The 25,083-nt window shown below is 33.1% G+C and overlaps 2 protein-coding genes and 1 long non-coding RNA gene across 4 annotated transcripts; 2 read left to right on the top strand and 1 right to left on the bottom strand.

The window, feature by feature from the left end:
* The first annotated feature begins 584 nt into the window (after positions 1-584).
* LOC133795395 (FH protein interacting protein FIP2-like) lies at positions 585-6,738 on the top strand. The gene is made up of 7 exons (XM_062232844.1): positions 585-663; positions 2,842-2,951; positions 4,550-4,600; positions 4,818-4,901; positions 5,405-5,451; positions 5,561-5,634; positions 6,476-6,738. The coding sequence occupies exons 1-7, from the start codon at positions 585-587 to the stop codon at positions 6,538-6,540; spliced, it is 510 nt and encodes a 169-aa protein (XP_062088828.1). The 3' UTR covers positions 6,541-6,738.
* Positions 6,739-7,284: 546 nt separating this feature from the next.
* Positions 7,285-8,426, top strand: LOC133793789 (uncharacterized). The gene is made up of 3 exons (XR_009874955.1): positions 7,285-7,408; positions 7,503-7,578; positions 8,371-8,426. It is a non-coding gene; the product is annotated as an uncharacterized LOC133793789 (long non-coding RNA).
* A 2,450-nt stretch (positions 8,427-10,876) lies between these two features.
* Positions 10,877-15,568, bottom strand: LOC133793787 (cytokinin dehydrogenase 4-like). 2 transcript variants are annotated; one of them, XM_062231063.1, is made up of 5 exons: positions 14,875-15,568; positions 12,211-12,338; positions 11,851-12,114; positions 11,467-11,738; positions 10,877-11,337 (listed from the first exon to the last, which is right to left on the bottom strand). In XM_062231063.1, exons 1-5 carry the CDS (start codon positions 15,470-15,472, stop codon positions 11,046-11,048), a joined length of 1,554 nt encoding a protein of 517 aa, XP_062087047.1. In that variant the 5' UTR covers positions 15,473-15,568; the 3' UTR covers positions 10,877-11,045. The 2 variants fall into 2 exon arrangements, with proteins under 2 accessions (XP_062087047.1, XP_062087048.1); XM_062231064.1 differs by having other exon boundaries at positions 11,467-11,735; positions 14,875-15,564.
* Between the last annotated feature and the right edge of the window lie 9,515 nt (positions 15,569-25,083).

Here is a 25,083-nt window from a genome sequence, read left to right as displayed (position 1 = left end):
TGCCACAAATTTGACAACAACCAAGGTAAGGTCGCGGAGGAGGCCGATTTCCACGAGAATGAGTTGGTGTTGCATGAGAAGACTCTGTTGGATGTTGGTATTGACGCCGATCAGTATTATTGGAATGGTTGTTCGACCAAGGACGCCGATTCGTTGAAGTTTTATTTCTGTTGTCCTGAGGTGCTTGATTTGTGACATTAGCAGAGGAAGGAAAGTGTGTTTGATCTGGTTTTCCATTTTGGAGGGAAGCTTCAAAATTCAACAATTTCTCATGTAGTTCATCAAACGATATGGAAGTTTCCCGAACAAAAACAACACGAACCAATTCTTTATAATCATCACTAAGATGATCTAGAATTTTTTCGGTGAGATCTTCTCCATTCATCGGTGCTCCGAGAACGGCAAGTTCGTCGGCACGTGATTTTATTGCTTGTAAATACTCAGGTATGCTTTGCAACCCTTTAGTGATTTTTTTTAGTTGTTCCTTGACTTGTTTAATGCGGCATCGAGACGGTTTCGAGGAAGTGTTGGTTAAAATGGTCCAAGCTTCTTGTGAGGATTTTGTTTGAGAAATAAACGGAATAATGGTGGGAGAAAGAGAGCCAACCAATGCATTGAGAGTTAATTGGTCCTGTCGGATCCAAATGGTATGGACAGGATTTGGTACAGTGGTATTATTTTGACTGATGGTAGGAGACGGACATGGCTTTGAGCCACCAATGTATCAAACACTACAACAATATTGAGTATATATTACATTAAAGAATAGCATATATTTAGAAGTGCTATTATTAAGTGGGGGGATTAAAAAACACGGAACTGAATAGTGGGGATTAAAAACACACGGTCTGATTTTGGCGCCATATGACTAAAAACTCAGGCGGCAAAATGAATTTCTGCCAAATTCCCTTTCTCTCAGCCTTTCTCTAAGTTACCCTTTCTCCCAGCCTCCATCTCTCACTCACGAAGCCCTCTCTGCCCTCTCCGCCCTCACGAAGACTCACCACCCTCAACTCATCTCTGCCTCACCGCCCTCACCGCCCTCACGAAGTCTCTCCGCCCTCAACTCATCTCTGCCTCACGAAGACTCGCTCCAGAGTCGAGCTCTTTCTCCGCCTCACGAAGTCACGCTCCAAAGTGGAGCTTCTCTGCCTCACGCCCACGTAACTTTACAGCAAGAGATAGATTTACTGAAGGTACTGATTTCCCATGGATCCTTAGTATCGATAATGATCAAGAAATTACATGATGGTTGTACTTATTACATTTTTTTATATCCTCTATAAATGAGAACTGTGAAGGGTCTTGTATAATATCTTTAGAAGGCTATAAAAGTAATAAATTCTTTCCTCAGACCTGCCTGATATTGTATTTTGTGTTCACTAATTACGTGCTTAATATTTTATGGAAATCCTGAGCTTATTTATGTAAGATTGTTATTCCCCAAATTTGATCTTTATGTGTCTTCAATGTAGACTCTTTTTTATTTTTTTTTCCAAATCTTGTTTCTCTTTCTTGATGCACCGTCAAATATGCATGCAGGTTTCTTCTTCCAGCAACACTTATAGTTATCAACGACATTGCTGCATATTTCTTTGGGTTCTTTTTTGGAAGAATCCCATTAATCAAATTATCTCCAAAAAAAACTTGGGAGGGATTCATTGATGCTTCTGTTACAACTGTCATATCTGCATTTTTGGTAAGCTTATTTTTCCTATGCGATGCACATTTAGCATTCTTGTGCATATTCCTGAGATTTAGGAACTGTAGCATTACAAAGTTAAATTTAGTTTCCTACTCAGTTATAAAGTGATGGCTGTGGTCCAGCCTCGGTCACCATCTTATTTGTTAAGGATTGTCTATGTGTAGATCCACACTATAGTTTGGTTGGTAATGGGCTCGATATAAGTATCTGCTGGCCCTAATTTCTACTGTTATCACACAGCCATATCACATTCTGTTTTACCTGAACTTTTTTAACCTAATACTATACTCAATTGTTCTTTATGTACTTAAATTCCTAAGTCCTCTAATACATAACAGTCGTGTATCCATATATACACTAGTCCTGTTATCTTGCTTGTATGACTCAAGTAGCGTGTATTAATTATGCAGTTTTGAACTCATAAATAAGAAAGATTGGTTGATGCATGCCAAAACCTACAGCTTAGCAATGAAACTTTTGAGATATAAACTAAGGACTTCCATTTTAGTTAAACACCATGGATAGCTATCACTTCATTGTTATGTTCTTTCACTTGAGTTGAATCCTACAACTAGCATCCTTGGAAGAAGGTGAATGGTCAGAGACTGATAAACCTTATTCTCTTTTTGCAGAATTTGAACCACAAAAATATTGTGAAATATCTTGGATCCTTAAAGACTAAGACTCACCTCCACATAATTCTTGAGTAAGTGGATGTAAAACTTGTGTATGATATTTAATTGTGTGACTTTTATTTTGGAAAGTCCTATTATTTACTTCGGTTAAAATTTGTAGATATGTGGAAATTGGTTTCTGTTTGGCTCATGAATCAATACCAGAGATAGGATTTATTATTTTTGCCTTCTGACTTGTTTCAGATACTTAATCAGTAGTAAGCCAGTCATATTACTGTGTTTGGAAGCACTGAATTATACAAAAAACTTTTCTTTCTGCACATAAATGGATAAAACAAAATAAAAATGTCGTTTGCAATTTATTACTTGAAATAGAATGCAAATTGACCTTTTATTTAAAGAGAAAAAAAATTAATATATATATTTTTGAAAGATAGATCTTAATATATTGAGTGCATATCTATGCATGGTAGACTGAATGTAATTTATTATTGGTTGCAGGGGGGAAGAAATTTTACAATACTGTTGATACTTTGACTCAACGAGAGCCTTATTCAATGCTTGCTACAATGTTCAGTGGTTGGCATACTGTGTGTCAGGATCCTGCAATGGTATTTAGTTTACATATTATTCCTTCAGATTTCATTTTATATTTGTAGATATATGATTGTGTGTGCGCTAGAGAGGGATTATCTATTAGCATATACATACAAAAATGTGTACTTTTATATCATCTATAAATGTTCATACATCTGTCTGTGCTATGTGTGTAGATGCATATATCTACATAGACTGTGTCCCATAAGTTGATAATTTAAAATTTTAGTCTATATTAAAGAGGTTAAAGTTTCTGTCTGAATTTTGAATGGAATGGTTTATTCCAAGAAAATATTATATGATTTTATGGTTCTAGAATTATTTTAGTATTGCATACAATAAAAAGCAGAATAAATTTTGGAATTGTGGTGTGAAGATATGGTTATTGCGCGGTTTGGCTGGAAAGAAATGACAGGAATTTTCAACATAAGGAAAGCTTCTTCGAAAATCTATGGGACGGAATAAACTTCTGTCTTAGTTTGACTTTAAGCCGGATCTTTCGACTGAATGTGAGGCTTTGATGTGGTTTGTTTCTGCTTTTGTTATGGGCCTATCTGTGTTTTGTCTTTGATGCTTCTGGTTATAGTCTCTGTAATCTTTATTGATGATACTTAATAATAATCTAGTCTTTCTCTTTCACTTTTTTTTTTTTCCAAATTTAAAGATAAATAAGAGAAAGAAGAAGTGATAAAGCAATGAAAGAGTTTATGCTTTGTTATAGGTGAAGATTTAGTTCTTACAAATTAATTTTGAAACACATCAGTCCTTATACTTATTTATTATTTGCAGGGATTTGTATTTGTTGATAGGGATGGAAAACATTTCCGACACATACTTAATTGGTGAAGGGATGGTGTTGTTCCTACATTAAAAGACTCTCAATTTGCCGAGCTTTTGAGGGAGGCAGAATACTACCAGCTACCGGTAAGTAGAGTCCAATACTTATTTTGTGTTAACATCAGGATATTACTTTGTGTATATTTACATGTAGGTGCTCTTACAATTTTTTTTTTTAGTTTGGGATCTTTTTCATTTGATTTTCATGTGCTCATTGTCTACATATGGAAGTTGATCGTTCATATCAATTAGCCAGACATGTCTTAATGCATTGTTATAATAATTCTTGTTTTGCTTTATGCCATGCCCTTTTTATCACATCTTTGGATTTTCATTGTCAAATTTGAGGAATTTCTCCTATAAGTTTGTAGCTTGCAGCCATAATCATGGACAAAGAACAATCAAACAGCATAAAAAAAGTTACCAGAACGAAAATAGAAATAGGACAATTCTTTGGAGGGCGGTAGTGTTGTTTTTTTTTTTTTGGTATTGATATTACATTATTGTTTCATCAATTTGTTTTTTATTTTCAAATATCAGCTAGATAATTCTTGATTGAAAACTTATAAATATTTTTTTTTTTGGTCATACATAAATTGTTGAACTACTAAGTTTAGCTAATGCAGGAGCTTCGTGTGTTTACTTATGTAAGATGATATAATATATCTGATTTTCCATGTTTCATCTTCTTGTTACTCATCATAAGTGACTGCTGGCCAACCATAAATTATTGATTGCAGGGACTTACGGAGGAAATCAATGCTGTCTTAAGTAGAAAGTTAGATTTCGAGGTGTTAAACTTTCTGGCCTTGATCTTTCAAAACTGGTAATTTTTCACAACCTTGTGCTTGCAACAACAGTTTTGGTTTTATAAGAAAAATAATGAAAGTCTTGCAGTAGAATTTCACATTTTGGTTAGCCAAGATATGGTTTCTAAAGCAATATTTCTTCATTGAAAGAAGGAAAGCTTCATTTAATAAAGACAACACTCTTGCTTACTTTGTTTTTGAAGTTTCACTTAATATGTTTCTGTGGAATTGTAGGATTTGTCTTATGTGGACTTCAGCCATGCTTGTCTTAGAGATGTATTCTTCTCACGTGCAAACCTACAGTGTGCCAAGTTCCGGGTAGGTATTGCTTTAAAGTAATGCATCTATTTACGATATAATAGTTTTTGAAACATTAATAATATTACATTATTGTTGTGTACTAATTCAGTACACAAGATATTGCTGGAAATGAATTAGAAGTTTTTTTAGGATGTTGAAGCTACCAGGGAAACTCTTTGGGTTAAGTTTGAATTTTGGGTAGCAAAATTGGTGTATAATGTTAAAAGTTTAAGGTAGTATTGTTCTCTGGTTTTGCCAGGGATTGGAATTGTGTTTTGTAATTTGTTAATTTACAATCCCCAAGTGTTTTGCATATTGTGCTTATTCATACCACATTTTCCTTATAGCTTTACAATAAATACAAGTTTGTTTCTTTTGAAATATAAATAAATAATAAAGGATTAAAGCTTGTTTATGTCTGTCTTGAAAACAGATTATTAATTTCCATGACCACTTGAAATTTTTATTCTGATCTTCTTATTTTGTTTTGCTTTTTGGGCTGGTATCTAATTTTGCCTTAGAATGTGGATGCTGAGGGTGCGATCTTTCATAATGCAATTTTGCAGGAGTAAGAAAGTTAAAGAGCTACTCTCTTTCAGTTCCTTATTCTCATATCTATTTTACTGAAGAAAAAAAAAACCAAAGAAAATTAAATGATCTTATTTTCTTTTGAAAAGATGTGAATTTACAGGGGCCAATCTGCACGGAGCTTTATTAGCTGGTGCTAATCTTAAGAGTGCAAACCTACAAGGCAAACTCTCTACACTCTGATAATCATTAAGTAACTGTCATTAGACACATCATCTTGATCTTAAACAAAGTTTCGTTTCTTATCAAAAACCAAAAATGTGATATATACAATTTGGCTCCACTCATGTATTTTCCTGTTGCATCATCTTGTATTTCTTGGTAATTGCATGTCTTTTTAATGTAAACTCTACTTTCATACAGATCCACCCTTTTTTCTTACTGTGATAAGAATAATCTTGAAAATCCCTTACCTTGTTACCATTTTATTTGGTTTTATTTGTTATGGTGTCATAGGGATATAAATACTCTATACTACTTACTGTAAGGGAGATTGGATATATTAAATTTGACAAACTCTTCAGTGTTTTCTATCATTTTTGGGGTTTCTTTCCTTTGGCCATGGATTTAGCTTGATTTTATCTTTTATTTCCAATTTCACTGCATCAGTTTTCAACTATCAAATATGATGGTGATGAAAGTGAAAACACCACAACATCAGATTTCAGCTATCCTTTGGCTTAATACTATTATAGATCTCTGCATTGTTTATTATATTCTTTATATTGATCTTGGGTCAGAGTAACTGTAAACATCTTGTGTCACTTCTAAAAAAGTGTTCACAATTTATTTAAAAGATGATAATTTTCTTTGATATAAAAGATGTGGAGGATTTGTCCTACTTCATTTGCCTTCTTTTTATGATTGTTAATTTCCTATCCTAAGTAGTACTATCAATTTTTTTAGTACTCCTTGCCAACTTTTTTGTTTGAATAGTTTTCTTTTTTAGTTATTTTAATTTTAATTGCATAGTTTTTCTAAGTTTGTAGAGTTTTCTTTTGCAGATGCATGTTTAATTGGTAGTAGTTTCTGCCAGGCTGACCTCCGATCTGCACACTTACAGGTATAAGATTTTAAATTATATTACTTCTTCCTTTTTTTTTTCTCTTTTTCTTTTATAAGATGCATCTACAAGATACTTGAACTCGGTATCATTCGCACAAATGAGAATTGCTTGGAACTCAGGCTATCTGCAAACTTCCATTTATCGAAGAAACCAGCCTTCTCTCAGAAGTTGCCAGAGTAGAAAACACATTGACAGTATTCTTTTAAATTGCAACACTATTGTTTCTTTACGAACTAATCTAGGTCATCAAGTGCCATATAAAAAGAAAGGTGCTTACCTGTTAGGATTATAACCGCATAAAGTTAACTATTTCACCACTTTCTCATTTTATTTTCCTATATAAGTATGTGATGGGTTGTCTTCTGAGGTTTCTTATTGGGTATCTCTGTGTGTAGGATGAGGAGAGTTAGAGGAACAAATTGGGTATGGATGTGCTATTTGTTCATGTGACTTATCCTGTAGCAAAAAAGATAGTTTCTTTCTATAGAAGTAATATTGATCACCCGAACTTGATCAGTACTCAAGTCAAACAAGACATTGATCCAGAATCCAGGTATTTTTTCCGTTGTTTCTTTTTTATTTTCAAGATTTGGTGAAAATGTAGAGGTTTCCACATAGACATCCAGTATATTCTGTGAACATGAAAAATCTTTTCTCTAAATCAGAAGTCATTTTTACAAGATGACAAGCAATTTTGAATTAGTTCTTTCGTGCGAGCTTTTCACAATTATAGTGCTAACCTTGCTGTATATCCGTAATCTTGCAGTGGTGGGATGAATGGTTACATTTTTGTTTCTAATAGACCAGTGCAGCCTGCGCAAATAGATTCACCAATTAGTGACATGGATATGATTGCTGATAATAAAGTCTTGTAAGTTGCATGTTACTTCCTCATCACGTCTGGACGTATACAAATGAGAATCTTTGCTATCATATTTGATAAATCTTTGTTTTTGTTTATTTAGGTCAGTGTTCTACAAGTGTCCAGCCTTCCATGTACACATTCCTAGACCACCAAGTGGAGTTCATTATCCAAATAAGGTACAATGGTTTGTATTTTTTATAGCAGTTAATATTCTAAATCTTGGAAGTTTAATGCAACATAATTCTATGCGGGACTTGAAAAGAGTTCTGAAATTTGACTAGATAAGGATATACAACTTTCTTCTATAGCATGTGCTTCCAAACAATTCTCATTGGAACTAATGAAAATAAATTTTGGTAAGGAAACCTTTGAAAATATTTTAATCTGAACTAGTTAATTTGGTGGTAGTAACTCAAGAGGGGTAGCTCAAATGGTGAGGCATGTAATTTACTCCAACAAGATCTGTTGTTCAAATTTTTCCTGGGCACCTACATAGCAATTGCTATGGTTTCTTGTTCAAATTTTTTAGGTGAAGAGCCTAGTTAAAAAAAAAAAAAATTGGTGGTAGTAACTTTCATTACCAATAATTTATTTTTGTGTTTATGAATCAGTTTATTAACCTTGTTTGTTAGTTTTAGTCTGGACACTTGAGTAATTGTTTGTGTGGCATTAATGATACCTGGCATCTCAGCTTTTCCAATTAAATTGTGTGATTGGATTGGAAAACAAACATTTGGTTTTGAGCACCAATGGCACCTTTTAACTTTTAAATGACCCGATTTTTACACCTACCTTTTAATTTGAGACAAAGTGTTGATGGAAACTTTTCAATGAGAAAACTTACTTTATTTGATGCTCCCAGTTTCTCTTGCTTTGATTATAAACGCATGTATATAATACACACACACACACACAAACACAAATATATAATTTGGGTCAAGCTGATTTTTGGTATTATGTTTATGCAGTCTATCCTCAAGAAGCATGTTAAACCCACACCATTTTTTTGGCATGAGAAGTCTGCGATTGTTGGACGGTTGCATTCTTTAAGGTGAGAAGGCCCTAATATTATCTTTTTATAGAGCAGATTTTGCTTGGAGTATAATTGCATGGCCAGCTGATAAAGTTATAATTAGGTAATTAACTTTTTTTATGTACTCTTTTAGTTTACTATAACTTTAAGTTGAAGCATTACTTATTTAAATTTTGTTGTAGCTAAACAAATGGACTCACAACAAAGACAAGTGCACAAAGGATGATGAATTGAAGGATAGAGCAAGTTTCACGCATGGTTTACTTTTGTGTATCTTGTAATGTTTCTATTTTTCATTGTTGAAGTAAAAATTGTTCAAGATTATAAAATTTTATTATGTTATGCTTGCAAACTTAAGTTAGAACTAAGATCTCATGAAGTAGACACATTCATGGTTTGAATTAGTTATTGTTTAATGTAATACTTACAGTTTATCAATCTATTGAGAATTACATTTTATGATTAATTTTAAATTTTTTTTTTATCAAAATACAATAATGAAAATCTTTTAATTAAAAAGAAAACCATATAAGTATACTTATCAAAATAAAATTTAAAATTTTATTACTATATGTTATGATTTAAAAACATATTATAAGCGTAAAAAATCGTTATGGTTTATATAATATAACAAACTAAAAATGTTATCAAAACAATCAAATGTAACAGTTGAAAAGTGTTATGAAAAAAGTACAAGATTAAACTTCAAATTTATAACCAAAAACTCTATCTAAATGTTATTATTTGAATATTATAGCACTTAAAAATGTGTTATTGAATATGTATATAACACACACACACACAAACACAAATATATAATTTGGGTCAAGCTGATTTTTGGTATTATGTTTATGCAGTCTATCCTCAAGAAGCATGTTAAACCCACACCATTTTTTTGGCATGAGAAGTCTGCGATTGTTGGACGGTTGCATTCTTTAAGGTGAGAAGGCCCTAATATTATCTTTTTATAGAGCAGATTTTGCTTGGAGTATAATTGCATGGCCAGCTGATAAAGTTATAATTAGGTAATTAACTTTTTTTATGTACTCTTTTAGTTTACTATAACTTTAAGTTGAAGCATTACTTATTTAAATTTTGTTGTAGCTAAACAAATGGCTCACAACAAAGAAAAGTGCACAAAGGATGATGAATTGAAGGATGGAGCAAGTTTCACGCATGGTTTACTTTTGTGTATCTTGTAATGTTTCTATTTTTCACTGTTGAAGTAAAAATTGTTCAAGATTATAAAATTTTATTATGTTATGCTTGCAAACTTAAGTTAGAACTAAGATCTCATGAAGTAGACACATTCATGGTTTGAATTAGTTATTGTTTAATGTAATACTTATGGTTTATCAATCTATTGAGAATTACATTTTATGATTAATTTTAAATTTTTTTTTATCAAAATACAATAATGAAAATCTTTTAATTAAAAAAAAACCATATAAGTATACTTATCAAAATAAAATTTAAAATTTTATTACTATATGTTATGATTTAAAAACATATTAGAAGCGTAAAAAATCGTTATGGTTTATATAATATAACAAACTAAAAATGTTATCAAAACAATCAAATGTAATAGTTGAAAAGTGTTATGAAAAAAGTACAAGATTAAACTTCAAATTTATAACCAAAAACTCTATCTAAATGTTATTATTTGAATATTATAGCACTTAAAAATGTGTTATTGAATAGTTTAAGATAACACCGAACATAACATTAAAAAACTGTTATAGAAAAGACTGGACTTTTAATAACATGGGCTTTGTTAGCATTTTCAGAAGTGCTATCAATAGTCCCGGTTAACAGTTTTTAAGTGTTATAAATACTGTTTTTTCTTGTAGTGCAAGAAGGTCATAACCTGTGAATAGGGTCTGAAACTAGAGTTTCCATGACATATAGTTGTCTGCAGTGAGCTTAAGGGGTGCTTGAGCTGTGATATTAATGGTGATAAGTGTTTGGTTGGGTTCGTTGGTATTTTGAATAGTAACTGGAGTAGTATTGGTTGCCATACTGATAAGAGTGAAAGAAGAGAGAACCAAAAGAAAGGAAAAAAAAGGAATGAAATTGAGAAAGGGACTGCGATCAAGAAAGCTCTGTTACCATAATAGAAGTAGAATGATGCGTTGAAAATTGTATTGATTTTTATTAGTCTGGTTAATAATATATGTAGTTACAGACTACATGATTTTGCCAAAACTAACTCTATTTACAGAATACATGATTTGGTCAAAACTAATTCCTAGAATACAGACTTATTCAAATAATATATATAATATAATTAACAAATATTAAAATTGTTATATGAGTCTGCTATTATATATATATGAATTATTTTTTATTAATTGATGGTGCCTAAACACAAGTGGTGTATCACAATTGATATAATTTAATATGGAGTAAATATAATTAATTTAAAGAAAGAAGACTCAAAATAAGATCCAGTGCTGTACCCATGACAATGAACTAATTTAATTACTTTCTAAAGGATCGATGGATGGATACAAAAGCTAAGAACAGTTTCTATTTCTTTATTTTATTATATATATATATATATTCAAAGCTAGCTAGCCTAAAATTATTGAATTACAACTACAGATTTAATTAAGCAGTAAAAATTTTCTGTCCAGGGGCCAATATTTTGTTGGGGTCGAAAGTAAGTTTGCTGCGCTGAAAATTTGGCCATTTTGAACCAAAATGGTTGATCCAATCAGGCTGCGTTTCATAATGGGGAAGATATTGCTTAATTGGAATACGAGCAACACGACAAAACTCCAATATTTGCTTATTGACGTTATCAAAAGCTTCCCACTCGTCCACCTTACTTGAATGAAGTAGCCCTATGGTGTAGAAAACTTCTTCATTTGGTGTCATCGCAGACATTTTGTCATCCCACCTATATATATATAAACACATATGTAACACTACATTATTAGAATAAGAAAAAAATGTCACATTTCGGTTACATATTTTCTCATTAAAATAAAAACATATATAATGATGATAATGATAATAATAAACTTACTTGTTTCGGTTCAATGGGTAAACAATAATGAGTCCAGCGGGAACTTTATTTTGAAGAAGAATCTTCATGAAAACGCCTGAATTTATATCTGATATTCTTGATTTTGGGACAAAAAGGTTTAGCCATGGATGAGGAACGTCCCAAAGCCCTAGCTTTCGAAGCTTGGCCTCTTCAGCTCCTACTCTATTCAGAAATTCTAAGTATGTAACGTCTTTCGAGAAGGCAAATCCGGGAACAAACCCTAACCCTTTCAACAAAACTTCCAAATCCTGCTAGAAAGTTTAATTTAATTTTAATATTAGTATAAAAATTGGGTGAATTAAACAATAATTAAATATAAAAGAAAAAAATTGTAAATAAAATTACATATATTTATATACGTACCTTGTCTACAGTGGCCGTATCAACATAATATTTAGCCAATTCAATTACGTAAACGACGCCGCTTTGAGTGACAAGAGTTGTTATTCTCAACTGATCAGGCGCTGCATAAAAGGAAAAATCTAAAGGACCCTGCTTCATTAAAAGAAAACCTTCCACATAATCCACTCCACCCTTTTCCCTCGTTCTTCCATTCGATGAGATTAAACGTTCTTGGTCTCTTGAAAAAACATCAAAGTCGGTGTATAACAGTCGTAACCACTTTACCTGAACAATAATGATATTAATTTCTATATATATATATATATATACTTTTAAAAATGAAGAATTAATAGTGTGATATGGATACATTGTTTTTAGTACCTTATTTGGTGCTGGGGCTAGGGCAATTCTTGCCCGGGTTATGATTCCAAATTGGCCCAAACCTCCCAGAACTGAATAAAATAGTCCAGCTTCTTTAGTTCTGGAGCAAGTGACTAAATCCCCTTTTCCTGTACGTAAAAACAATTAATAATATTTAATTGAAAACACACTCAAGTACAATTATATACATATATTAAGCTAAAGTATTATTATATAAAACTAGCACCATTGAGAATAATTAATTAATCCTCAACAATTGTGGGTCATATATATGCTATGTAAAATAAAAAATAAAAAAGTACAAAATTGTGGTTCGTGTGTGAATGCTTTGTCTGAGTTTAGATATATTCAATACTTAAAAATTCAAAAATTAACAACCCATTCGTTCCGACATGCCAGTAGTAGTGTTCCGTGTTATGTATACGTACTATTGATTGGGAGGTCATATGGTTAAATAATTGCATGTTTGACCAAATATTATATATCTAAAATCTATGAGGGTACAAATATTGGTGCCATAGAGTAGACTCGATATATAATTTTTGACCTTTAATTTGTTTCCTTGTTTTCCCTGATTCAGATATTATATTCAAAATGTTATGATATCATCTCACACGCTCTATATATTAAAAACAATTAACTATACATAAGTGTGTACGATTATCTTTTATGATTCATTTCAGATGAGATTAATTATAAATGGTCGTTTTATGTTAACTAACTTATATATATATATATATATATATAAAATAAACAAACAACATGGAAATTTCATACTCAATCACAAACTAGTGTTCATAGTCATGCCATTAAATAATTATTTTTTCTGTTCCAATAAAATAGAAATTTCACACACGTTTATCTAGAAATCTTTCTTAGATTTAGATCTATCTCCTGGCTAGCTAATTATTTGAAGATCATACAACTATACATTTGTGTAATATTAAATGGCTATAGCAATCTACACTTTTATATATTTCACTTATTAATTAATTATATTATTTATATATAGGTTCGAGGACAAAAATATATAGACAACAATATGATCTAACAAGTCAATTAATTTATTAAGAATTCGTACAAAGTTAAGGATAGTCTTTTTGTGGTTGCTTAAAATTAATTTAGATTTTAATATAGTTAATAATTATATGTCTTAAAAGCAATGAACAAATTGTGTGCGTCCACTACAATACTTAAAACCCCAAATCTGAAATATATATTATAAAGTTTTTAATAACTTTAGAAATATAAAACAGAATCACCTTGAAGAGATAATGTTTATGAAAATCGATACATAGTCCAATACCCAAACTATTCTACAAACACCCCCTCTCTCTCTCTATCATTGAAATATACTATAATATATTATGACTGTTATACCAACTATATTAAATCATAATATACAATAATTAATTTCTCATTAAATGTAAAAAAAAATATTAATACCATATATAATTGATTAGAAATAAAAAATTCTATTATATATAATAATTAATTCGAAATTATTACTTTCTCTCTTAATTTTGTTTGTATGAAATACTTTATTATATTACATTTATAATATAAATTCTAACGTCCCAAATTATTGTCTTTAATGGTCTAAAACAAATGATAGTACGTATATATTATTTTATTGCGGCACCAAGCCACTGTAAGTGCCAAAACAGTAGTAGTAGTACTCATAATCTCACTGATAACTTATGTGGTCGATATACATATAGATATAGTATATATAATAAAATATGTGTGGTTCGGTTTTAATTAATGTCATATATATATATAAATATATATGCAACTAGCTAGCTAATATGTACATGGTGCACATGGTGTTTGGATGGTGGATAAAATCGTAGCTATTATAGGGTATAATCACTCATGGCCTGACATCTACTGCTTATATGAAACGCATTTTTTTCCCAAAACTGCCAAAAAGATAAATTAATTACATGTCGATATATGGCTTTCTTGACGGTGCATTCCATTATTATTTTAGTGAGTGTGGCCAGGGAGTGTGGTCAGGCTTTCCATCCTTAAAGATCATACAACAAACCAAACCAAAAGAAAAGGCACAGACTCCATTTTGTCCAATTTGTTTTCTTAAAATAACATTTTGACTTATAAGGCACTTGTACAAGGAATTTCTCTATGGCCTATTAGGAAAAATATATTAAAAAAGAAGGAAAGTGAATTGGAAAATATAATGTTATCATGATGTTGTCCACCAACTTGATTGATCATCGAACATGTCAATATCTCGAGTCAGTTTAAACAATAATGGGGCGGCTCTGAATTAATATGCCGTACGTTTTTGTGTAATATATATATATATATATTCGAAATCTATATCTGTAAGAATTAATTAAGAAATAATGGTTTCTTATAATTAAAACGTTATTTCGAGTTTTGTAACTGAAAAAGATTTTGTTTGGTTGTCTTGTAATTTTCTGGTATTTGAAATCTCTACCGGCGTGTTATGGCTCTCTTTGCGTGACCTACAATATCTAGTCTCATACGTCTGTTTATTTTTATATATGAAAAAGTCACTTCTACCCTCCAAAAACAAAAACAAAACCAAAAGAGATAAATATATAAAACATTACACAAAAAGATTTATAAACATAAATAAGAGAATTAAACAAATTTAACTTAATGTTTAATACCAACCTGTAATGACATCCAGCTCATAGACATTGGCGATTTGAGGTCCAACTCGGAAAGCCTGCCCACTGATCCCAGCATTTGAGAGAGTTCCACCAACGCTTAGATCCAAATAATCGGTCCAAGAGACCGGTGAGAGACCATGCGTTAGGGTTTCACCCAAAACATCAATCCAAGTCTGTTCACCTCCAACATCTGCGTACGGTCCGAAAGGACTGTTCGAAACCACTACAATCCTCCCTCCAAGACTCGCCAAAGACGTCATATTAACCACAATACCCTTCTCAGCCATGGACTGGCCACGGACTGAGTGCCCTTGCCCTCTCGCGGCTACAGTTTTACTGCCGCTCACACCGGAGGAGTTGTTGTCGTTTACGAGTTTTATTAAGGTTTCGATGTCGTTTAGTGATGTTGGGGATAAAACGGCTTCTGGGTTTATTTTTACTATGTGGCCGTAGTCGGTCGAAGCTAAGTTGATGGCTGCGGTGTCGTTTTGGAATATCAACCCGTCTAGGATATTATCATCTAAGGGTTGAAACGCAGTGGTGGAGAGTACAAGAGAGAACATGAGTAGTACTAAAAATGTGTTCATATTTTCTGTCATTTTTCTTCAAGGGGAGAGAAAAAAAATGAGATTATTTAAGTGGTGAAGAGATAGATAGAGAGGAGAACGGTATGAGATGAAAAGGAATGGAGTTAGGGACTGTATATATAGAGGGAAAGAGATACCTTTAGAATAATTACGGTATTATCTTCTTTTTTTTATATATATTATTATTGCTATTATATATATATATATTAATTCACTTTGGTAATATCGCCAGACATATACATATCAAGATCGAAAAATTAATTATTTGAATAGTAAATATATATCTTTCTGTGTTTTCAAACGTACGGGTACGCTTTTCCTAATTTACGCAAGAGTATAGCAAAGACTTTCGAAATGCTTGTATTTTGCATGCGTGCTTTTTCCATAGATAAGCAATCCCCATACGAAATTCAACCAAATTAAATGACCAAGTTAATTATAGAAAACGTTTGACTTATATAACAGCATTAATTTAATTACTTTCATATTTTTGAAGTCAAGAGCAGAAATTGATGAGTCACTAATGTCACGCGGTTCTATATTTATATTTATTTAACGGCCAAGAAGATTATTCAATTATTTATTTAAGGCTGTTTCTGAAAATTAATGCTAATCGTCTGATGATGTATGTATAGATTCTATTTGCTCATCATATTCGTAACATAGATTTATATGCCCGAACCAATGCATGCATGACCCTGACTAAAAATGTTGGACAAAATCTTTTGATTAAATTTTTTCAAGTAGGACAATTGGTTTAGTCAACTTTCATTTGGTTGACTTTTGCTCTAATAATTTTATTCTCTGTTCATGCGTTAATATTCTTCTGATACTCTCAATATCAATTGCTAATATATTCATTTTTTTTTTCAATTTGGAAATATATTTTGGCCGCCCATATCATCTGGAAAATGACCATTAACTAAAAACTACTTAATTTAGCAGTCAATTTTCAAGATTTTGTGTACCAAAATATTCATATTAAAGTTTATAGTCCTCGAACATTTGGTCACTCCAGATCCTTTAAATCACCGTTCAATATCATATTCTATTAATTAAGATTGATACGTGATCCTAATCAACTCTAATAGTTTGATCTTCTTCTCTTGTTTAATTATAGTTTATTCATTAGTACACATTTGGCTTTCCTAAAAAATTCTTTAAAAGAAATATATGCATGGATATATAGCTTGTCCAATCTAATTTTAACATTTCACATATCTCTATATAAATTCCAAAGAGAGAGGGAGAGACGTCCACAATATATGTACAATAGTATAGTGTAGCTATAGAGAACTTTAGGCATACACAATCAATATTGCTTTCGGTTATATGCATGTAATGTTTATACTTGGTCAAACCATATTAATAAATGCAATGTATTTCACCACAAGGCACCGCCAATAATATCATTATACATTTAGTCGAGTAGATTTCCACCAATACCACCCACAGGAATCAATGAGTAATTTCCATTCTAGTACGACCTTTTTAAGATTATATCCTTGAAAAAGATAAACACTCGATGATAATGGTAACAAAGAGTTCCCAAGTCTACTTTACAATTGGTCATAATTCAATATAGGGATATATGTTATATTAATGGTGTTTACTATACAACGTTAAGAAATTAGGTTCGGTACATCTATGGCTACAATGACTTCGCAATATATAAAAAAGTTGGATAGAATGGCACTAATCAGAGCTTTCAAACAAGGGCAAAACATTCGGAGTCTCTCTGCTTCCACAAGTTCTTGGAGTTCAAAACAATAAGGGAATTTTATGCACTTTCTGGTTGTCCTAGCTTAATCCACAAATAAACTGTAGTTAATTGGATTTTACCAACTAAATTCCATGATGGCCGACATAATTTTTTATGTACGTGCGTGTGCTTGTGTAGTTTTCTTGCAAATTGATCATATGCACAAATTGTTCTATTAATTAAAATAACTTCATTTTTTTAATCTCATCTTCTCTACCAATACAAGTTCCAAAATAGCAACCCCCACGTGTAGAAAACACACCTCCAAGCATTAAGTTAGGGCAGCCATTTTGGTCCACCATATCACTATAGAGATTAATATGTACATTTTAATAAGTCAACTTATAAGATGGGAAATGTTTCATGGATGGTCATGCATCACCAGCATCTCTGGTTGTTTTCAAATTACTTTTGTGTGGCTTATCATATTTTGAATCATTATCGTTATTTGTAATAATTCTACCTATAGCTTACTACATCTACCAATTCCACTTAATCAAGAAAAAATTATAACTATAACTAAAAGTTAATAGCTGCTGCTAAAATTCTTAATGTTTTAAAAAAGTTACACTTTTGTGTTTAATTTATTTTTTGCATTAAAAAAATATTCGATATACCAAAATGTTATATTTTTATACCAATTATTTTTTATAGTCAATATACCAAATGACTTAATATATAATTTATATATATTTACCATGTATAAAAATACAACATTTTAAAAATATTGGGTATAATATTTTAAAAACATTAAATATTTTAACAACTATTTACACCTAATAAAACTAATAACTCCAAGTAAAACTTATTATAAAAATTAAATTTTACAAAATTACTCAAAATATAATCAATCACATCAATTAGTAGTAATTTAAAAAAAATAGACAAAAAAAATGATAATTGTTCAAAGAGTATTTTCGTAATTAAAAAAGTAAAACAGATAGGGAAAAGGTTTGTCATCATTTCTGCTCGATAAAAGGCAAAAAGTTGAAGCACCACTCGCAAGAAGCGGGAATGAGAAGTAGATATTGCTCCTATATATACAAGATATTAAAGATGGCACTCTTCTTCTTCTTTTTTTTTTTTTTTAAGAAATTATAGTAAATGACTCCAAACAATGACAACAAGAAGGTAATATATTAATTTTAAAAATTGTAGAGAAATAGTCTTTTTTACATTGTTATTACCTAAATTGTCATTGTTATATAAGTCTCTTAGTTGCATCTAAAGTAATACTTATAACAAATGACATCTCTTTTATAGGATGATAATTAATAAATATTTTTTATTATATTTTATTTTCCCAATTTTCTCTTTTCTATCATTTTTTGTTTATTTAAAAGCATATAACTTTAATATCGTAGAATATGTATATTATTTTTGTTCAATTAATTTTTATTTTAAAGTTATATTGATTTTTTTTCATTTTTTATGAGTTGTTGGTATATTATTTTTCAACTAGTGTATATGTATTTTGTGGTATGTTATATCATTTATTTCCGATGATATTTAGTTTCTATCTTGTTATACATAATGGTAGTATATAATTTTATATCATGGTATATACATTTTAACAATAGTATATAATTTTGTTAGCATAGTATATACATTTTTGAGTAATAATTTTGTAAGTTTTGTTGGTATATTATTTTTCAATTCGGTATGTGTATTTTGTGGTATGGTATATCATTTTTTAGATGATATTTAGGTTCTGTCTTGTTACATATAATGGTGGTATATAATTTTGTTCGCAAGGTATATACATTTTAATGGTGATACATAATTTTATCAGCATTATATATACATTTTAATGGTGGTATATAATTTTGTTAGCATAAAGCCTTTGTCACCATTGAACCCCCTATAGAGCATGGAATGTTGAAACTACCTGGATCTTTAAGCTTGGGAGGTAGCTACTTTTGAAGTATCGCACTGCACTCCTCAATAAGTGCTACTGTCTCATAATCCTCTAGTTTCCTCTTCTTCGTCAAAATTTCTTTCATAAACTTCACATAACTCGGCATCTGTTCAAGTGCTTCGACAAAAGGAATGTTGATGTGTAGCTTTCGAAAGATATCCAAAAATTTAGAAAACTTCTTGTCAAACTTATTCTTTTGAAGCCTCTGAGGATATGGGATCTTTATATGGTGATTTATGCTTATTTCTGGCTGCTTTTTCACAAGGTTCTCATTAGCCTCTTCTTCAACTTTACACTTTTTCTGCTTGTTCTCTGTGATAGATGCCTGTTGATCTTGCTTCTGCTCAACTTTCTTCTCCATACTTGGTCCCTCATACACTGTTCCGCTCCTCAAGGTAATAGCTTGACACTGTTCATTAAGATTTCCCATTGGATTCACTTCAGTAGTGCTTGGAAAGTTCCCTTGAGCTCGGGTTGCCATTAACATGGCCAACTGTCCAATCTGAGTTTCCAAGCTTCGAATAGATGCCCTCGTTTCTGTCATAAATTGAGTTAACACATCAGCTTGACCATCTTGTTCTGTTTGCATCAGTTGTTGTGCAGGTCTTACTAGTTGCTGCTGATAAAACCCAAGTTGAGGTTGTGGATACTGTGGTTGATTCTGCAGAAATTGTTTCTGACTACCCTAACCACTTGTCCAAGAAAAATCTGGGTGATTCTGCCACCCAGGATTGTAACTCATTGAATATGGGTTGTTGGAGGGCCTTGGGAAGTTCCCTATTGCTTGCACGTGCTCCAGAGGCATATTGTTAAAATCTCTTGCTGCGCATTGCTCAAATAAATGAGGTCCCCCACATAACTCACACATAATCTGCATCTGCATAACTGAAGCTTGAGCTTGGATGTTGTTCTGTTGTAACTATTTTGTCAATGTTGCCACTTGAGCTGACAACATCGAGATGGCATCCAATTCATGCACTCCAGCCACCTTCTTAGTGGTTTCTCTTTCTGATGGCCATTGATAGTTATTCATAGCCATTTCTTCCAACAAGTCATAAGCCTTATTAGCACTCTTACTCATGAACGCTCCTCCAGATGTTGCATCAATGATGTGCGAGTAGTACCGCACACACCATTATAAAAAATATGGACTAACATCCATTTCTCAATTCCATGGTGGGGACATTTTCTCAGCAACTCCTTCGTAACGCCCTGGTTACTCCAGAACCGTTACGGTGAACGATGAACCGGAAAGTTGACCCGCTACCCGAGTCCTTTGGTTAAAAACGTGTTCTAAGTGTCATTAACAGGTTAAGGTGAAAACCAACAAAAAGGAAAGGATGTGTTTTATTATATGCATAAAATTGTTCATGGGCCCACACGAACATTTACAAGTTATTTACAACTCAAAAATGTCATTATTGTTTCAAAATTTCAAACCCCGCCGGCCTAAGCGGCAAAAATAGGGTAAACCCCCTAGTTCCCCTGAGAACTCCTTGGCCATGGTGGTCAAGCGGCTGCATATGTATACATCACCACCTAACCTCTCCACTTAAGGCTGGGTGAGCTTTTCTTTCCCTTTACCTGCACCACATAGCACCCATGAGCCAAAGCCCAGCAAGAAAACACAGCATTATGTACAAACATTATCAAATTATTATCATTATAATCACACATAGCTTATAGCTCTTAAACAGACGAGTGAATATCACTTGAGGTTCTAGTAAACCATTCTGAATAACTGACAAACAAGTCACTAATTAAACATAAGAGTGGCTGCTAGGTAAGCCACTAGCCTTAAACAGATGAGAGACTGATAGGTAAGTCTCTAACTTAACAATTGAGTGACTGATGGGTAAGCCACACAATCGCTTATAGTATTCATCGAACTTGAGGTCGGTCCGGCATTAATGCTCTTTGAGTCACCCAATGCAGATGTCGATTAGATCTAATCTTTGTTGGCTTGCGTTGAACACGCTAAAGCCATCCTGACTAATGAGTCAGCACCATGTGACCAGTGCCCAGTACCACTGCCGAACCTGACTAATGAGTCACAACTTCACAGTTGATACTGACACCTTTGCCAATTCTGACTAATGAGTCAGTGCCATACACAAGTGAGCAAGATTTGCTAAGCATTCGATAATCAATCCATGTCCACATTTACACAACCAACATGCTTCGAGAATAATCATGCATGTCACATATGAGGTGCAGATTTCTTACCTCTGGTTCGAGCGAGAAATAATAATAAGAACGACTCCTGAGAACAATCGACCTTTGATTCCTTAGCGGTCACCTAATCACAACCAATTATAACCTCCATTAATGAAAATCAACATGGATAGGGTCTTAACCTAAGCACCACTCTCAGGACCTCGAAACATACCCACACGGTGAGTAGATTCGATCCTGGGCCTTAAGGATTGAAACCCCAAGTCAAAAACCTTTAAAAACACTCAAAACGGGACTTTGAAGGTACAGAGTAGCGCTACAGCGCTGATCCCTAGCGCCCCAGTGCTATACTCAGAACCTCCAACACGCCCATTTGCCCCTTGAGTAGCGCTGTAGCGCCCTAAGGTGGGCGCTATAGCGCTACCTCCAGACCAGAAATCCCATGAAACGACCTTCTTCATCTCCTTCGATTCCCACCTGATTCCAGAGCTTCCAAATCCTATTTTTGATGCCAAATGAACCCAAAAACCATCTCAACATACCCCAAACATCCCAACCATAAGAACCCTAGCCAAAACTCCCATCAAAACCAAGATCTCAACCTAGAAATCACAACTGTAATACAAGGAAAACCAGGGAATTCTATGGTTAGAAACTTACCCAAAGCTCTTATGATGCTCTTCAATGGAGGAACACACTCCCAAAATTCCAAGGCTTGCTTCCCAAGCTTGAATCCTCAAGAATGGTTCAAAAATCTCAAAGAAGGATGGAGGAAAGAAGGTACGGGAGAAGCTTAGAAACTTACTCTGTTTTACTCTTTTCTTTCACAGCCAAAATAGTTTATATCTATCCTAGGGGTGAAATGACCATTATACCCCTAGGTCAATTTAAAGTTTCTACAGGCTCCCAAGGGAAAAATTGGTATTCTCCACCCATCTCGTTAATCATAATTAACGCTCTCCAATTCCAATTATTCTCGATAATCTCAAACACCAATAATTCATATCCCGTTACCCTTTAATACCCGGTAACGCTCTAATCATTAAAATCACCCCGAGACTCAACCTGAGCCCCGAACTTAAACCTGTTGTGACTAGGCCGCTAATCAATATTCCAAGATCGTCTCATGCTGAATGGCTCGAACAAACCCACATTATAATTTGGTCTCAACATATATCACCGACATGCATACAAATATACAATTTTACCCTCAACGGGCCAAATTACTATCACACCCCTATAATTAAAAATGTGGACTCACATGCATGCATTAAACATCATATTATAATATAATTCACTTATACATGCATATTATCAGTTAATGGCATAATTAAACAAGTATCGCCCTCCCGGCCTACTAATCCCGCCATTAAACCACATTGGAGAATTCGAGGCATTACATCCTTAAACCTCTCCCACGCATCACACAGCAACTCACCATCTTTTTGGTGAAAATTGTTGATTTCACCTCTATACCTTGGGGACAGCGATGGTGGGAAAAATTTTGCCAAAAATTTCTGAGTGAGCTCCTCCCATATTGTGATAGAATTGGCTTCCAAGGAAATAAGCCAACTCTTTGCTCGGTCCCTTACTGAAAACGAGAATAATATCAACCTCATTGCATCCTTTTTCACTCCGTTAATCTTAAATGTGGCGCAGAGCTCTAGGAATCAAACCCTGAGCCCCCGGGAAAAATCCCTAAGAAATAACCCAAAAATCCCTTTCTGGGAACAGGGTAGCGCTACAGCGCCCTAAAGTGGGCGCTACAGCGCTACAAACAGAGCCAACAGGCTCCCAGACACCCAAGCCTAGCGCTGTAGCGCCCTAAGTCTAGCGCTACAATGCTAATCACAACCAGACAATACCCAGACTTCTCCTCTTCGAACTTCCTCGAGCCAAAACCTTCCAAAATCCTTCCAAACCTTAACCAAACTCCAAAACAAACCTACCAACATCTATATCTCGCCCCATAAGTTTCAACCATACAAAACTCAATCACATGCACCCTAAAACAAAGAAATCACCATAGCTGAACTTAGAGCTCAAAAACTCAACAAGAAAAACAACTGAAACCACAGAATTCAAGTGACCAAGTTCGGAACTTCTTACCTTCAACAGAGAAGTTCAACCTTAGGCTATCCTCCACTCTTCCTTAGCTTTCACTTCTCAAAACTTCAGCCTCAATTCCCTAGAATTCCCACCAAAACTCAGCTCAAAATCCATATTAACACCAAGAACCAGAAACTGAGTAACAACCTCAAAACCTTACCTTAATTGGATTCCTAACCCCTGCTAAACTCTCAAACTTGATCAAGGTCTCAAGTGCAAAGCCTTAGCCCAGGGCTCCTCTGAATTTTATCTCCAAAAGACCCCAAGGATTGAAGAAGAGACCCCAAACCATGAGAGAGAAAACTCCTTCTTTTCCCTTCTTTCTTTTCTTTTTACTTCAGAATTCTACCACTTTCTACACATCCCACTAAGGCATAAATAATTTTAATACCTATCCCTGCTTTTAACTCAAATGACCAATTTGCCCTCCCATAAATCCTAAGCCATTATATCATTCTAAGGGCATTTTGGTTATTACGCCCGATTCCCGCTAATTCCTCGAATGTCTCTAATATTTACCGCTTACTTCCCGACACCTAACTAATCAACAATTATATTCCTCAATATCAAAATAGACCCCAATGTATTTCCTAAATTCCCAGAAATACCCCTAGGCTCGTCCAGAGCTGGGTATAAATCCTCGCCGTGACTTTTTCGCTAAACCGCTCACTAGGACTGCCTCGAGTCACAAGTTACAAATATATCCACATAATAATGTGGTCTCAACAATTTATCACAGTTATTTACATTTATGCCCTCAATGAGCCAAAATTACGAAGATGCCCTTCTAACTTAATGAGGGCCTATATGCATACAAATATACATAGTCATGCATCACAGATATCCAAATAATCATATAACATGCTTTTAATCATATAAATCACATATAATCCAGTTATGCCCTCCCGACATACTAATCAAGGTCCTTAAGCCTTAATAGTAAATTTGGGTCGTTACACTTTCTAACCTTTTCTCTTTCCGATTTCTTCTATAGGTTTTCTCAATTTCAGGATCAACAGGCACCCTTGATTCAGACCCTTGTCGTCGCATAAACTATGTGAATACCTAAAATCATTAATTGCAAAAGAAAACCAGAATGAGAACGGTTTAAAAGAAAAGCAACCAAATTAGAAAAAGAATTAATTTCTTGATATTAGTAAAAACAGTCTCCGGCAACGGCGCCAAAAACTTGTTACGGATTTTCTACACGCAAGTATACGTGTTCTTTTAACAAGTAATATAATGTAAGAAGGGCTGTTACCAAGTACCAATCATTAATCCTAATATTCTATTTGGTTAACAATAATTTGATTATAAGAATTAAGTAAAACCATTGAAATAAGAACGTAATTGCGGGAATAAAAGAATAGCAAAAGAAATAGAATTCAATAATTAAATGAACTAGGGAAATTAACTTCATCTACCATCCGCTTTATATTTTAGTAAGACAAATTATACTATTCAATTCTCTCTCGTGATAGCAGGTCAACAAAAGTAACTTATATTCTTACTAGGATATACAAGTCTCAACCTTATGTAAATTTTCTACATCTCTGTGATAAATGAACATAAGACAGGCGTTAAGCAGGACAACCCTAAAGCTACACATACCAAATAGGTACTCTCTTCCTATAATGAAATCTATGCCTATTCAATTAT

The sequence above is a fragment of the Humulus lupulus genome, chromosome 8 (genome assembly GCF_963169125.1).
Source record: "Humulus lupulus chromosome 8, drHumLupu1.1, whole genome shotgun sequence".
NCBI classification, from domain to species: Eukaryota; Viridiplantae; Streptophyta; class Magnoliopsida; order Rosales; family Cannabaceae; genus Humulus; species Humulus lupulus.
Note: the sequence above shows the minus strand (reverse complement) of the source record. Positions and strands in the feature narration are given on the sequence as shown.